Source organism: Camelus ferus, chromosome 1 (genome assembly GCF_009834535.1).
Source record: "Camelus ferus isolate YT-003-E chromosome 1, BCGSAC_Cfer_1.0, whole genome shotgun sequence".
Classification (NCBI taxonomy): domain Eukaryota; kingdom Metazoa; phylum Chordata; class Mammalia; order Artiodactyla; family Camelidae; genus Camelus; species Camelus ferus.
In genome coordinates this window covers 3,666,155-3,681,848 of record NC_045696.1, presented here as the reverse complement: position 1 = coordinate 3,681,848, position 15,694 = coordinate 3,666,155, and the positions used below count along the sequence as shown (strand labels likewise).

The following is a 15,694-nucleotide window of genomic DNA, read 5'->3' as shown; positions in this document are numbered from 1 at the left end:
CCCCGATCCCCAGCCTGGCAGGCGGGCTGTCCTCGACACACTGGAACAGACGTCAGGCTGCTCTTCGGGGCCTAAGCTGGGAAACCCTTACGGGGGAGCTGGGCGCGTGCCGGTCGCAGCTGGGGGCCGCGGCGCGGCGGGCAGGTCAGCGCGCTGTGCGGCGCAGGCAGGCCTCCCGCGCCCGCCCGGGGCCCCGGACTCAGCACCGGAAGCAGCGACCTGCTGGATGCTCTGCACAGCGGAGTCCGTCTCGTCGCCCACGCCGCCCGAGAACGTGGCCTCCTTCTCCGGGTACTCGCTGAAGGTGGCATCCTCAGGCCCTGTGGCCCCTGCCGCCGCCGCTGCCTCCTCTGGTTTCTGTTTCCTCTTGTGAGTCCTCCTGGCGGCTTTCACATGCTTGCCTTCGGCCAGATCTTCCTGCTCTAGACTCAGTTCGGGCTGCAGGAAGAGAAGGTTCGACAAAGTGGAGGGGGCAAGGGGTTGTGCCCCGTGGGTCCAGCGTGTCCCGGCACCCACCCTGGACACCAGGTGACCACAGCTTGTCTGTTCACCTGCACATCTAAGGATCGGGGCAACTTTCTGTTGGTTTCAGTTGGGTTTTTAAGTGAAGGGAATTAGACACGAGTCACATCTTTAAAGGCCATGTTTTGTGCTGAACTAGAAACACCTCTGAAAACACATTTTTTAAGCTACTCTCTCAGCCCTGTTGAGCTCAGCCTGAGGCTAAAAATGCTTTCACATCAAGGCTCTCATCCCCAAGCCTGAAACAAACTCACTAAAGACACAGTCTTGCATCAGAATGAGTTTGAACAAAGAGCTGGATGGTTGTCATCTTCGGGGACAGCAAACAGGGCCCAGGGTAACGGCCACCCCAGACAGGTGCCCCGCACACTTCTCTGGGAGCTGCTGAGTATGGCTGGTCTTCTGACCCACAGCATCACAGGGGCCACTGGGTAGTGGTGGCCGGCAAGGGTCTCCACCTGGTTGCCCACCACCTCTCTTGTCCTCTGGTTCCATCCCATGAGACTTGGTCCCACCCAGGGGCAGGCAGACCCCGAAGAAGCCAGCCGGGCCAGGCCACGGAGGGGCTGCCCTCGTCAGGAGTGGGTGTGCGTGGCCTGGGGCGCTGCGGGGGGTGGGGCCCGGCTGCTCAGAGGACCCTGCAGCCGAGCACCGCGCTACAGGCACCGGCTCAAAGCACAGAGTTATAAACACGATTTTAAAAAAACTGAGAGTGTGACGTGTTCTCATCAAAACAAAACTTTTAAGTGAACATATTGACTAAAAATTCCTTTAAAAAGCAAGTTCACTTAACACCATTAAAGTTACTTTGCTGGTGGGGAGGGCAGAGCTCAGAGATAGAGCATGTGCTTAATATTAGCATGCATGAGGTCCTGGGTTCAATCCTCAGTGTCTCTATTTTTTTTTTTAAGTGGTTAAATGGTATAAAAAACAAAAACAAACATACAAAAAGTTATTTTGCTTATAACAATCTAACTATTCAGCATTTCTAGAAACCATCTGTGATGGTTAATGTTAAGCGTCAGCGTGGCTGGGCCTGGGTGCCCGGCTGGGGGGTCAAACACCAGCTGCTGTGAAGATATTTTTCAGACATGATTAACCTTTAAATCGGTGGCTGCTGAGTACAGCAGAGGGTACCCTCTGTAATGTGGGTGGGCCTTGCCCAATCAAGTGACGGCCTTAAGAGAAAAAGACTGAGGTTCCCAGGGGAAGAGGGAATTCTGCTCCCTGACTGGACTTGAGCTACAACATCAACTCTTCCCTGGGTCTCTGGCCTCCAGCCTCCCGGCAGATTCTGGACCCACCAACCACAATCACAGGAGCCAATTCCTTAATATCAGCCTCTCTAATTTCCTCTCTCTCCCTACACACACACACACACACACACACACACTCACACACACACACACACTCACACACACACACACTCACACACACACACACTCTCTTTATTGACTGTTATCTTTGGGATCTCTGACTAATAAGCCATCTATTCTCCAAAATGAGGCACATCAGTATTCAGTATTCAGAAAAGTGATATTCTAGAAACTTTTACAGAAACTAAAAGGCACCTGGGACTTTCAGTTTCTGTAATAAAACAATAAATAAATAAGTAACGAATAAAACCAATAAAACAGAGAGGGAAGCAAATGTGAAACGGGAGGGGTTCCGCCCACAGGCTGCTCGTGACACCTGCTGGAGCTGCTCGGGTCAGAGGTTCCCGGGCCAGCGCCCCGCCCCCCGCAGGGCCCACCCACTGTGCACTCACCTGGACGATGCCAATAGAGGAGGCGTCGATGGTTGTGGTCTCTGGCAGGTGGTCCAGGTCGTCGATCCTCACAGCCAGGACCTACGATTGAGCACAGGGCAGTGAGCCCAGGATGCTAGGCAGGCCAGATTCAGACCCGTGGCTGATAGGCTGTCACTCTCAGCGGCACCCGTGTCCCCACTGGCTCTGCTCAGGACCCGAAAACCTAGATTCCAGAGTCCTGTCCGGGCCTCTCCTTCCCTCCTGCCAGGTCCCCCCCCTCCAAGTGTCTGCAGTGCTCCACACCGGGGGTGTCACCTCGTACCTGTCCACGTGTCACTCCCTGTCCTCTGCCGGGGGAGAAGTCCAGTCCCTCCCTTTTTTGTCCCACACTAACGTGCGTTTCCACTGAATCTTATTATTTCAAACCAAGCGCAGAGGGGATAAGGTCCATTACAGTAAACCTGTCCTCCAAGGAATCATGGAAAACAAGACATTTACACCTTAAACACCTCACTTTTTAACCTGACACATGTCCAAGTACTTTCACTAGTCAATTTCGTGATGAAGCGGCTGCCCCCGCCTTCCCCCACACTGACCGCTGACAGGGTCCTCAGCACGCAGCCCCTCACACTGTGACCCACTCCCCGTGTGGCCCCCGGTCCCTCCCCGTCCTCCTGCACCTCATCCACGAACCTGCCAGTGGCACCTGTGACATGATTACTCAAGTGAGTTAAATCACAGGTGGACAAAGGAACACAAGTCAGAGAGGACCGAATACCCGGGGGACAGGAAGACGGTGAGATGCTAAGGGAGGAACCTGGCTGCGGAAAAACTGGACAAGCTCAGGGAAAACCATGACAGACTCTCTGTAGGGTTCTTCATCCAAATGGCTTTGCAAGCATCTTTACATTTTTGGTCAAAAAAAAAAAAATTAAGAACAGGAAATTATAGACTATACATTGTGGGTGTGGAGTATTTAAGAAGGACGATCGATTGGGAACTGCATCTTTGGACTTAGGTTCAAAGCCCAGGGCTGGCCCTTCTCTGAAAGGACGGCAAACAAAAAGGGCTGTGTCTGTTTAAAGTTCAAATACTGACGTGACACTGAGGACCCAAGAGTGACTGTGCTGCTGCAAAGCTGAGTAAAAGCAGCCAGATGTCACTGACGTGTCCTCTCCCACTGTCTCTGCCACCACCACCTCCACCACTGTCACCCCCATCACCCCTGTCACTATCTCCACCACTGCCACCATTGTCATCAGTCACTGTCACCACCATCTCTGCCACTGTCAATACACCCATCACTGTCGCCACTGTCACCATCAGTGTATCACTGTCACTACCTCCACCAGTCACCACTGTTACTGCCACCACCATCACTGTCACCACCTCACATCACCGTCACCACTGTCACTACCTCACCACTGTCACCATCACCACCACCTCCATCATCAATGACACCATCCGTGTCCTAGTCACACAGTCCAGAAGCTGATGTCACAGAACAACCACCACGGAGGCATTTGCTGGCTTTACTCTTGAGCGATAAGACCACACATGACAGTACTTTGTGTTTTAATTTTTTTTTAACATAACAGTTATTCGAAGCAGAGGGAACAACCACACCTTTAAGTCATAAAATAGCATCAATTCTAAAAGTTCCTGAACACGTGAAAGTAGTTTACACTTCTTACCACATGAGCCGGCCTCCGATGGCCCCTACCCTGGTCCATGCCCAGCACCGCAGCAGGGCTGCGAGGCTCCCCGCCCCGCGCCCTAGACCGAGGGCCCAGGAGGACCGGACGCACCGGCGCTCATCCCCGCAGGCACCGCAGTGTGTTTGTCTGAGCAACAGAGAATGAAAGGTCAGACAAACGATCCGAGGAACGGCCGGGGAAAGAGGCTGATGGCTTCAGGGACAAAAGGGGCTGAGAACAGACAGAGCCTCGGCAGAGGAGCCCTCCATCTGCTGCATTTCCCCCCGCGGTGGGCGGAGAGGGGCCCAGAGAGGCCGCCCTGCAGAGGGTCGACCAGACCAAGTGTCCACTTCTCTGCAGCAGCAAGGCTTCCGCACCCCACAACGCGCATCACGCATCCTGTCTGCAAAAACCAACATGCGCGCTCCATGAGGGCGTGAAACTAGAGAAACCCCTGTATAACGGAAATCGCTCACTCTCGGCCGCATCTCGGGCCCCGGGTGAGTCTGCGGCGCCTGCCCAGGGCCCTGAGAGAAGGGCGCTGTTGGCTGGCCCTGCGGGCTCCTGCTCCGGGCTCTGCTTCTAGGTGGAAACGGATGGGAGTGAGGAGAGCAAAGCTGCTGGAATCCCAGCTCCTCGGGCTGAGTGGGAAGGGCTGGGAGTATGCGGCGGGGGAGCCGCGCGGGCTGCGGCCGGCACAGCTGGGTTCCAGGAGAACAAGACACACTTATCACCCAAAGGAGGCAGGGGGTGCTTTTATAATTGCAAAAGCAATCCATGTTCTTTGGGGAAAAGTATATAAAATGGAGAACAACGTGAAGATAAGGAATTATCAAAACTTCAACACCAGAAGACCACCGTGTGATACTTTTGTCCCTTCTTCGCCCACCTACCTCATCTGTATGATGTGGGTGCGCATCGCGGAAACACACAGACCGTGGAAGCCGGAGTGTGTGCACGGACGCAGCGCGCGCACAGCGGTGCTGCTTTCTTACAACAAATGTTCACAATTCTATTCAGAATTCTCTGCAAATGTGTCTACAGCCAAGCGCATCACTGAGCTGCCACTAACTTAATCACATTCCTCTGGCCAGACACTGTGAGGTCCAAATAATCATCTGTAAAATTCTGGAGAGATACGGTCACACTGCCCTCCAGGAGGACATCCGGTGGCCAGAGCAGATCCTGACAGCAGCATGGTCATTTTGAGTCTTAAGCATCTCCCCTAATTCAATGGCACCTCCTGTGTTAAAGGCTTTTTCTGCGTTTTAACCACCTGTGTCTTCTCTTTCATGAATCACCTCTCCTTGGACACACTGGGTTCTTTGGGCTCTTTTCATGGAATGGTTTTTGCCTTTAACAGTTTTTGTTAACTGTAATAACATCTTAACATATTTCTCAGCTTTCCTTTTCCTTATTCTTTTGACTTGCAGAAGTTCTAAGTGTTATGTTGCTTGTGTGGTCAAATCTTATGTTTGAAACTTCTTTCATTCCTTTTGCACATAGAAAGTCTCCCCCTCTCAGTGATATGACAGCTATCTTCCTGCATTTTCTTCTGGTTTTGTTTTTCAGAGTGCTTCTTTTTAAAGTATGTTGAATTATTTAATGCCCCGGACCTTCCTTGAGAACCAGCTTCCAGGTGAGCCCAGATCCACCTGCCCCAGGACCATTTCTTCCTCTTGGTCCTCAACGCCACCTTCTAATCGGCCCCTGACATCACAGGGGGGCTCCCCCTGCTCTGCTCATTTTTTAGTTACTCCAAAGGGAAGAGTAGGGGTGAGGGCCAGGGCTGTATTCCTGTCCTGCTGTGATTCCAGAGAGTATATAACTTATAATATAACTTCAGCAACGTTTCCATTTGTTCATTCAGTGCCTCCCATGCGCAGGCACTGCCATCAGGGGGGAGTGTCAGACCCCAGCCCTGCAAGGGAGAGGGGCCTGTGGGCCAGAGGGTGGGGGCCCTGGAGGCAGAGGACTCACAGGGCAGGGGAGGCCAGGCCGTGGGGCCCAGGGAGGGAGGCTCGCCCGCCCCGGCTCACCTCGGGGTGCTTGCGCCTCATGTGTCGGCTCATGGAGGCCCTGGTGGACACCTTGGTCCCACACAGCTGGCAGCTCTGTGCCTCCACCTTGTCGTGGGTGAGCTGCACGTGCTTCTGCAGCATGTACTCGGTGACATACTTCTTGTCACACACGGAGCACGTCCACTGCTTGCCCACTTCCCACATGCATGGGAGGAAAAGAGAGAAGGGTCAGGAACAGGGTCTCCCCCTCAGCCCGCAGTACCCCTCACCCTCTGCACGTGCGGCTCAGGTCGCCAGCCAGGTCACCTCCCCCCGCCGCGGTCAGGCCACGAGCAAGCATCAGAGCCGTGTGGCCTCCGCCCTCGTGGAACCCGGAGCGGCATCGCTGCTCAGGTGTTTGACAGTTCGCACATGGGTACTGGAAAGTTTTGATGGGCTGAATTTTAGGGGTAAGGGGCCCCCATTAAGACAGAACAGTACCAAATATTCTGGAAAAGTCTACAAACAGAATCGTAGCCACGAGGTCCCTCCCCTGCTCGCACAGCCAGCTTCCCCAGACACTCTGCACCCGCCCCACCGCGCCTACCCGTGTGGATGAGCTTGTGGGTCTCCATCGTGTTCCGCTCACTGAACGTCTTTCCGCACAGTTCGCACATGAAATCCTTAATCCCTGCAGAAAAAGGCACGCTTAATTTCTCGTGTTTCATGATTCTTATTTCACTGCGCACAGAAGCTGTCTTATCCTTGTGGACACGTTTCCATATCTGGAGAGGCCTTGGTGGGGGAAGGAGGGTAAATGACCAGGAGAAAAGAGACAGTGAATGAATGTCCATTCCAGACCTCAACCAGCAGACCTGTGGCTTGGAAGCTACCTGACTGCCGGTGCCCCGGCGAGCTCCTTCTGCAGGAAGGGCGGCAAGGACAGTTCCAGCCCGGGACCCGAGGGCTGCCATGGGGTCTCGCTGGACAGAATCTGATTTGATGAGCTTGCCCCACACAGCTCGTGATCAAGGAAGGCAGAAGCCCCATTCATGACACTCTGATTCATTCAGTCCCGGGTGCTCAGATCAGTCACCTGCTTGCCTGCAAACTGGCAAGGAAGCTCTGAGCCGTCAGACTGCTTCGCTCTCCAAACTGAGGAGAAGGTGGACCCTCAGAGCACCTTTTAAACAAAGACCCCCCCCCACCCACCCTGCCAAATGGAAACCAGGCAAGTGGTTCTCAAGGTCTACTCGTCTCGGTCCTGTATTTGATTGAGCCCCTCGTTCTCCAGACCCTGCGCTCACTGTGGCTCTTGGAGGCCAGAAGGACAGAGGCCACTACACCCCAGTGGCGTGGCAGTGGGTGGAGGGTCATGAGACCCTGGAGGAGGCGCAGGACCCAGTCCCAGGGGAGTGAGAGCTTCTCCAGGAAGAGGGCTGCACACTTTTGTGGAAGTCCAGTGATGTGGGGGCTGGCACTCCAGGGCCGGGCCAGGCGGTGGCAGGACTCAAGTCCATTTTATTTTTTTATTTATTTAAAAAAATTTTTATTTTTTTGGGGGGGAAGTAATTAGGTCTATTTATTTGTTTTTAGAGGAGGGGCTGGGGATTGAGCCCAGGACCTTGTGTATGCTAAGCATGCACTCTACCACTTGAGCTGTACCCTCCCCCTCAAGTCCATTTTAGAGAGGACACGGAAGCAACTAGAGGCTCCTGCCAGGAACTTCAGACCCACTCCATCACCCAGGGACAACCTTCTCTCATACGACATCTATCTGAATTCTCTGTTACACACACACATTTACCCACATACAAACGTTTCATAAAAAATGAACTCATTTGCTGTATAGGCCAGCTTTTCTCCCACTGTATCATAAATTTCTATGTAAATTAACATATACATCTCATCACTTGTAAGAAACGCATTGTCCTTTCTGGCAGACACACCACAATTTAGCCACTGCCCTACTGATGGACACTGAAGATGGCCCAGTGTCTCCTGTCTGGACGACGACATGATCATCAGTGTGCACACAGGGCTTGGGCCCCGGTCTGTGCTTGGGCACATGCTCCTGCAGGGAAATGGCCGAGCGGAAGGTTAGGACACTGAGGACCACAAGTTGCGGGGTGACCTGGGCTCCCCTGGCGTGTGCAGGGATGCAGGGCGCCGGCGGGGAGGAGTAGCTTCTGAGAAATCGGCTACTTAACCGACTCTTGGGGGCTCGGCCAGAAAGACTGCAGCCTGTCGGGAGCTTAAGACAGTGAGGAGCAGCGGCGGTTCTCCCGGTGCCGTTTCCTCGCCAGGCTGGGAAGCGCGACTCACCCGTGTGCCGCTTGTAGTGCTTGAGCATGTTGACCTTCTGCGCGAACTTGCGGTGGCACTCCCTGCACTCGTACTCCTTGATGCCCTTGTGCAGCTTCATGTGGTGGCGCAGCGCGTGCTTGGTCTTCATGCCTGCGGGGCGAAGCAGGTCAGCGCGCTGCGGCTTCCAGGGCCGCCCGGAGCTGGCGCCCGCAGACACCCCGACGGTGCCCACTTGGCCTCGCGCCCCGCCCACCGACAGTGCCCACGCCCCGCCCCTCGCCCCGCCCACCGACAGTGCCCACGCCCCGCCCACTGACAGTTCCTGCCCCCTGCACCCCCTCCAGTGTCCGCCCACCTCCGACAGAGCATGTGCCCCAGCCCCGCCCCCCAGCCCCCAGGGCAGGCACAGGTCTGGGTGAGTGTGGAACCCGAAAAGAGGAAGGACAGGGTGCAGGGGACACGCCTTCAAGACGACCCCTCCATCAGTGGCGAGGCGAGCAGCGGTGCCCTCAGAGGCCCTTAGGGATTTACTGTCGACGTCTGGCCAGCCCATCTGGTCAGTGCCCGCCCAGCCCTGATGGTCAGTGCTCGCCAACAACGGGAGCGGTGGGGAAATGTGCCAAACTAACCACTGGGACCCAACCAAATCTTCTGGCAAGCCACGTCCAGGTCTCCTGAGGTTTGCTGTTGATCTTGATGACGTAAACGTTAATGAAGATTAGAAGCTCTAAGGCTAAACACGGACTTTAACCTACCTTTAGTTTAATGTCACAAAGTCAACCTTTGCTGAAGGCGATGAAATGAGCTACAACCTCACTAAGTCAGGTGCTGAAGAAGGGGTGACCCTGGCTCAGGGTCTGAATTAGGGATGGAGGGTCTGAGCCAGGGAGACCCACTAGGTGAGCGATGCTGCACAGGAAGGGAGGGTGTGGGGCTGCAGGGGCTAGAGGCGAGGGGGACCCTTAAAAAATTATTTATCTTTGGGGTTAAAAAAAAATTACACACTCATAGTGAAAAAAACTACAGGCAACAAGAGGTCGGCCCAGAGCGTGAGCTCGGGCAGCCCGGACCACCCTCCCAGGTCACACTGGCGCCGGACACACTCCTGGGAGCACCCTGAGCAGCTTCACATCTCCCAATCCCCACCCTCTGTCCACCTCTGTTGGCCTCATCATTTGGTACTCGTTCAGCCAAGATGAACCTGACCCTCGCATTGCTTTCATGGCTTGCATTTGCTCATTAACAGACCCCTGAGCTCCTGCCACAGGCCGGCACTGCTCCAAGTGCTGGAGGCTGAGCAGTGAGCCACACTGAGTCCCCAGCTTCATGTGGAGGGGGGCAAACAAGCGAAGGCAGAGCATCACATGAGGGAAAGACGAGCAGGATAAAGCAGGGGTGGGGATGGAGCGCGTGGAGGCAGCCTGGCACTGGCTCATAACGTGGGGCCTCAGGGCATCTAAAAAAGTGGCTTGGAAGAAGTGTGGGAGGGGGCTGAGAGCTACTTGGGGGAACAGCATTCCTAGTGGGGGAAAAGCCAGTGCAAAGGCCCAGAAGCCGATGTCATTAATCCCTTGGTGTTTCAGGCTGTCCTCTGTCACAAGCAGTGCAGTGGCAGATACTCGCACACATTTTACGCTGGGTCAGCACCCAGGGAGTAAATGAACAGAAAGGTCTTTGCTGTCCCGCCCTAAACCAGTCGCTTTCTCCCCGTATGTCTAAAATGAACTTACCCTAAACTACAGAAGTACACATGGTTCTAAAAAACACAGAAAATGCACAGGAGGAAAGACACAATAAATTTCACCCCCGTTCTGACCTCCCCATCACAGCCAGCATCAATCATGCTCATCTTTCTCTATTTAAAAAAATACCTTGAGCAGTTTTAAAGTAAATGTGGCTGCCACGTGGTGGAAGTCGTCAGGCGCTCTCTGCGGGGATGTGACTCAGTCTGCGCCACGCTCACATCTCACTCCGGGGAAAACAGGTATTTTTTAAGCACCGAGAATTCCCGCACCTGGAACGGGCACCCCTTCCACCGCTCAGGGCCTGGCGGTTTCCCCACACAGGTCGCCCAGCCACCAGGGGGGTCTGTCCTGAGTGCCTCACGGCACACCGTGTTCTGAACAAGGTGTTTTCCCGTGTATCCCCGGCTACGAATGCTCCACACGGAACCCACGGGGCGTGGTGCAGGTGGCGCGGCTCACATCACTTCTACAGCCCCTCGCTGGAACAAGGCCTAGTTGGGTCTAGAATTTTTAGGGAAATAATCTAAAGTAACAATATGCGAGAGCACTTCCTGCAACACCGCCTGCAGTGATGAAAGACTGCGCACCAAAAAACCCCGAGTACCTAAATAAAACGGTCTGGTGGCAGGATCCACAGGAAGGAAACTTGCCAAGGTTTTGAGAGAAAAATTAGGGCAGTATTTGCCTGTTCTGATACGAAAAGATCACCACGCTGGATACTTAAGTAAATAAAAAGCAAGGTACGGAAAGAACAGGGAAGCGCAAGCAGCTGCTTGCACGTGCCAGTGACCAGAATGTGAAAGCAAAACAACCACCGACATTTTATTTGAGGATTATGTACAATGAATATGGTAACCCGAGTACTGACACCAGCATTTTATTGGAAGTGTTCAGAAATCCTGAAACTGAACATTCAATACATTTCAAATATAAAAGTGTATCTAATACAAGACGTGACCCTGACCTCTGGGCCCTCCGCCCTGCCTGGCCTGACGAGCTGCACCCAGGGCTCAGGTGTGGCTGCCCCCTGCCCACCTGGGGGCCCACCCCCACCCCAGGTCTACCCCATTCTCGCCCTAGGGGGAAAGGCTGGAAGAGCTGGGGCAAAGACGGCACTGGAGCCCCAGCTAGCATGGCCGTCACTAAGACACGTGGAGAAACCTCTAGAAATGTTCATGCCAAGGATTAAAGGGTTCTTTTGAAGGTTGTTACTGAGATCCGAGGTGGGGATAACTTTATTTGGCATACCCATTTGTGTCATTCAAAAAATTTTTTTTCAGCTAGGTGCTTTTTCAATCAGATAATCTACATGCCGCACAGAGCTATTTTGGAGAACGGAGGAGAAACTGTCACTTCTAGAACTGGGGCCCAGGGTCGGGGGAGAGAGAACTTTCCACTTTCTGCTTTTCTCTGCATTTAATTCTTTTAGCCTTTTACACGTAATCTTATCTGTCTCATGGGGGTTATCCAGTGAATGGAATTCCAGGGTGTTGGTGTTTCCTTCAAACTTTTCTGTTTAATTTAAAAAAAAAAATAAAGGAACAAATAAAACTGAACATTAAATTTTAAAAAGATCTTGAAGGCAAAGCAGTTGACTCTGGCTTATCCTGTCACCGAGTGGGGGTGGCCCTGCCACTGCCCCCTGCACACAGCGCCAGGCGCCGCTAGAAGCCGCCAGAGAAAAACCCACTGCTCCGGGGCTTCCTGACAGTTTGGGTTTGTTTTTAAACAGAAATGGGTTAAAATTTTACCAGGTACTGGGATTATCTTTTTTCCCCTCATTACACTTACTGATGTCAGATATTTTATTAATAGATTTAACTAATTTCACCCGCTCAGAATAAAGGCCACAGTAATCCGCGTCTTAATAAACAGCTGGTTCTAGTCAGTAGTCACTACCAGGGACGATTCTGTATCTACACTCAGGCCATATGGTGACTTTAAACAATCATACGCTGCACCATTTCCCTACTTTTAAAACGGTTTACTTGTGCCTTGATTTTATGCCGTCTTTCTACCTTTGGCTGCTTTATTTTTCATCTGGATCCTCACTTAAAGACTTCACGTTTTGTCTTCCTTAAAACGACTCAGGTCTGAGCGACCCCCGCCGCAGCCCGCGCGCCTCTCCCCGCCGCCGCCGCCGCCGCCGCCGCCGCCGGAGGGCGCCCGCACTCACCTTTCCCGCACTCGGCGCACAGGTACTCGCGGATGTTGTCGTGCACGCGCATGTGCTCCTTCAGCATGTCCTTCCTGGCAAAGGACTTCCCACACTGCTCACAGGCGTGGCTTTTCACCCCTGGGAAGCAAACACGTCCAACTTGCAAACCTGGAACTCCTTACCCGTGGGCACCACATGAAGGAGAGGCATGGCCCCACCCGCAGCTGGGAGCAGGGCCCGCGCGGAGCCCTCCGCCAGGAGCAGCACGGGGACCAGGGCGGTGCTGGAGGGGCGGGAGGGGCTCCCGCAGCGCGGGCACCGCATCCTCCTGCGAAAGGCTACCTGTGTGGATGAGCTTATGCCGCTCCAAGTTCCCGATGCTGTTGAAGATCCGCCCGCATATCTCGCAGGGGTGAATGTACCTGAAACCAGATGCAGCCTCAGGACTGGCCACACGGCCCTGCGGGGTCCGCAGCAGCAGGATGCACTTTCCTAAGCGCCTCTAACAGCAGGTGGGCTAAAATGGTGCCACGGATACGTGGGTGACGAGGGACCCACAGATGTTAGCCTCCGTCTGAGCTGAACTGTGCCCCTTCAAAATTCACACTATGGAGTCCTGGCTCCCAGCACCTCAGAACGTGACTGTGCTTGGAGATGGGGTGCTTACAGGGGTCAAGTCAAAAATGAGGTCGCTAGGGTGGGCCCTAATCCAGTATGGCTGGTGTCCTTATAAATGGACACAGAGGAATGCACAGGTGGGAGGCCACGAGGACACAAGGAGAAGGCAGCATCCAAAAGCCAAGGAGACAGGCCTGGACCAGACCCTCGCTCACCGCCACAGCAGGAACCAGCCCTGCTCCATCTAGAACCTCCGGCCTCCAGCACTGGGATAACACTATTCTGCATTCACACTGCCCACCCGGCAGCCCCAGCAGACTAATAAGCTTTAAACAAGACTGTCGGCTGACATGCTGGGACACACAGCATTGATTACAGGCTGTAGCCAGATGTGGGACCGGCATTCTTGAAACCTAATTACTGTGGGGGAAAGGGTCTCTGGTCGTATATAGGCAGGCCTGCAACGCGGCCTCCCATGTGGTGAGTCCAGGAGAGGGTGCGAGCTGGGAGGGTACTGATGGCCTAGGGGACAAGCAAGGCTAGCACTTCCCCTGACCTGGCCCGGCCCAGGGCTCCCTCAGGAGACGGAAGCTGCTCTGTGCTCCAGATGGCTTATTAGAGCGCCTGCCTCTCTGCAAGGAAGCAGCCCTCCCTCCGCACTCCCCCGGACGCCGGAGTCCCGCCCAGGAGGCCTCACTTCTGTACGTTGGGGTCCGGCAGGTTCTCACGGTGGATGACCATGTGGGCGTGGTAAGTGGCCTTCAGGGCAAAGCGGCGGTTGCAGATGCTGCAGCCATAGCCCTTCTCCTTGTGCACCTCCATGATGTGCTTCAGGTACTCCTTCCCGCGGCCAAAGGTGAGCTGCAGACACGCACTCGGTTCACACGTGTGCACTCAGCCCGGGACCTCCGCAGCTGATGCTGCCCCGCCGCGCACCCAGGCGCCCGAGACACCGGTGAGAGCCCACTCCCCAGCAGAAAAGGAAGAGACTCCCTAGGGCAGGGCCCGCGCCAGGCAAAACCGTGAGGCCGGGGGAGTGTAACAAACGGACCCCAGGTCCTCCTGGACCTCCCAGCAGGTGCGCCCTCCCTGGCCGGCTTCCAGAACCCTCCTCCTCTCCACTCACCCACCCACCCGACCTCTGTCTCTCGCCCATGCCCCTGACAGGTGCACAGGTGCCAAGGCCCGTGTAGAACACAGGAACCTGCGCTGGGCAGAAAAAAAGACCGCGGCTCCTGAAGCAGTGAAGCCGCAGAGACAAGGCTCATACATGCCGTGAAGACGGGGAGCACCGGGTCCTTAGAAACAAAACGCTCCTCTAAGCGAGGCCCCCTGCCGTCTGTGGGGCAGGCAGAGGTGAAGGGGGAGGAGAGAGGAGCCCCAGCGGACACGGATCTCCCTGGGTCAGCCACACAGGCATGGTGGACCAGACTGTTCTGAGACGGTGGTCTGCCTGTTGGGGTAAGACCCACACCCACCATCCTGAGAAGCAACGAGACTTGGGGCACCTTCCAGAACGTCTGGGAGGCAGGCCCCCACACCCGAGCCCCTGCAGGCCAGCAGCCCTGTAGCACAAGCCTCCTTTCCGGGCAGCCCCAGGCCCGTGAAGGCCGTAGTCCTGGTTACCTGACATCTTTTGCAGCTGTACTTGTGAGGCTCCGAGTCTGCGCTCTCGTCAGAATTGTCATCATTTTCCTCCGAGGAGATCCCAATCTTGCCAATAAACTCTTCCCTCTGGTGGTCATCCATTAGCGCGATGTCCTGGAAAACAGTCACCATGGCCGATTTCTAACACGCCTGGCGGAAGCTTTAACCAGTTATTGGAACATCAGAAGCAAACCGCTCCCTCGGGTCACTTGGGACGCCCCACTCCCCTGAGTTAGGGCCTCAAAGGCAGGGAGGGAAGCAAACGCCCCCATCCCGACTCTTGTTCTTCTCTTGGGAGGTACCTAGCACGGAGGGATTTTAGCTCGAGCCCTACAGGTGGGCTGCAGGAGGAACAACAAACACTCCTGAGGGCTTATCTGAAGAGTAGCATCACAGCCGAGCCTATCCAGGGGGCGGGCCCCGCCCGCCCGCGCCCGCGCCCGCCCCCGCCTCCGCACGCGCCCCGCCTCCGCGCACAATGCCTGCAAACCTTGAAGTGGACGTGGATGTGGTCCCTGAGCACGTCCACACGGAAGAACTTGCGCCCGCAGATCTCACAGGTGTACTTCTTGTCGCCGTGGGTCAGCAGGTGCTTGTTCATGTTGCTCCTGCAGGAGAACACCTGCGGGCAGGAGAGCTGGGGGTGGGGAAGCCTGCTACGTGCACATCGAGCCTCACTGAGAACCATAACTGAACACAAAAACACAGTACGTTTACCTACAAAGTTTGAGTTGCAGCAACTCAGTGAGATACACAAATAATCACTTAGTGTTACAATCAGGATAGTTTAATAATTTAAATTGGTGCTTACATTATATACACAATTGACCATTATCCAGCCTTCACTACAAACAGTATTCAGCTCAGTTTTATTCAACTCACTTAAATATTTCACTAGGACAGGGCCTACCAAGACAGTAAGTCACAGAAACTGCTGCGGTTTTCTGAAAGTGGGTATCAAAGAGTTACGTCCTCAGTTGTGCTCCGTTATTTTATGCATAATTCCTATCACTTCCCCCAACTTCTCGGTATTTCCAGAAATGATGGGTGTGGGGACTCATTTACTCAGTACTCACCCACTGGGGCCAGGCTGGGGACACAGTGGCCCACAGGTCAGATGTGGCCCCGTGTCCATCAGCAGAGCTCAGTGGACAAGACGGGCAGCAGAGAACACCCCCAGGTCCCCACTGATCTGACAGTCTTCCATCCGGACAGCCTTCCCAATGGCCAAACAACCCAGAAAGCAGATC

At 54.6% G+C, this 15,694-nt stretch overlaps 1 protein-coding gene across 3 annotated transcripts in view; it reads right to left on the bottom strand.

Moving 5' to 3' along the window:
- The window catches only part of PRDM15 (PR/SET domain 15), a 51,441-nt gene that overhangs the window by 3,789 nt on the left and 31,958 nt on the right, over positions 1-15,694 (bottom strand). For all 3 annotated transcript variants that reach the window (XM_032461066.1, XM_032461133.1, XM_032461152.1), the window contains 10 exons: positions 14,935-15,066; positions 14,424-14,558; positions 13,495-13,658; positions 12,522-12,601; positions 12,198-12,317; positions 8,295-8,426; positions 6,577-6,660; positions 6,009-6,184; positions 2,291-2,371; positions 220-438 (listed from right to left, as the gene is read on the bottom strand). In XM_032461066.1, the coding sequence (XP_032316957.1) occupies positions 220-438; positions 2,291-2,371; positions 6,009-6,184; positions 6,577-6,660; positions 8,295-8,426; positions 12,198-12,317; positions 12,522-12,601; positions 13,495-13,658; positions 14,424-14,558; positions 14,935-15,066 (1,323 nt within the window). The remainder of the gene's footprint in view (positions 1-219; positions 439-2,290; positions 2,372-6,008; positions 6,185-6,576; positions 6,661-8,294; positions 8,427-12,197; positions 12,318-12,521; positions 12,602-13,494; positions 13,659-14,423; positions 14,559-14,934; positions 15,067-15,694) is intronic.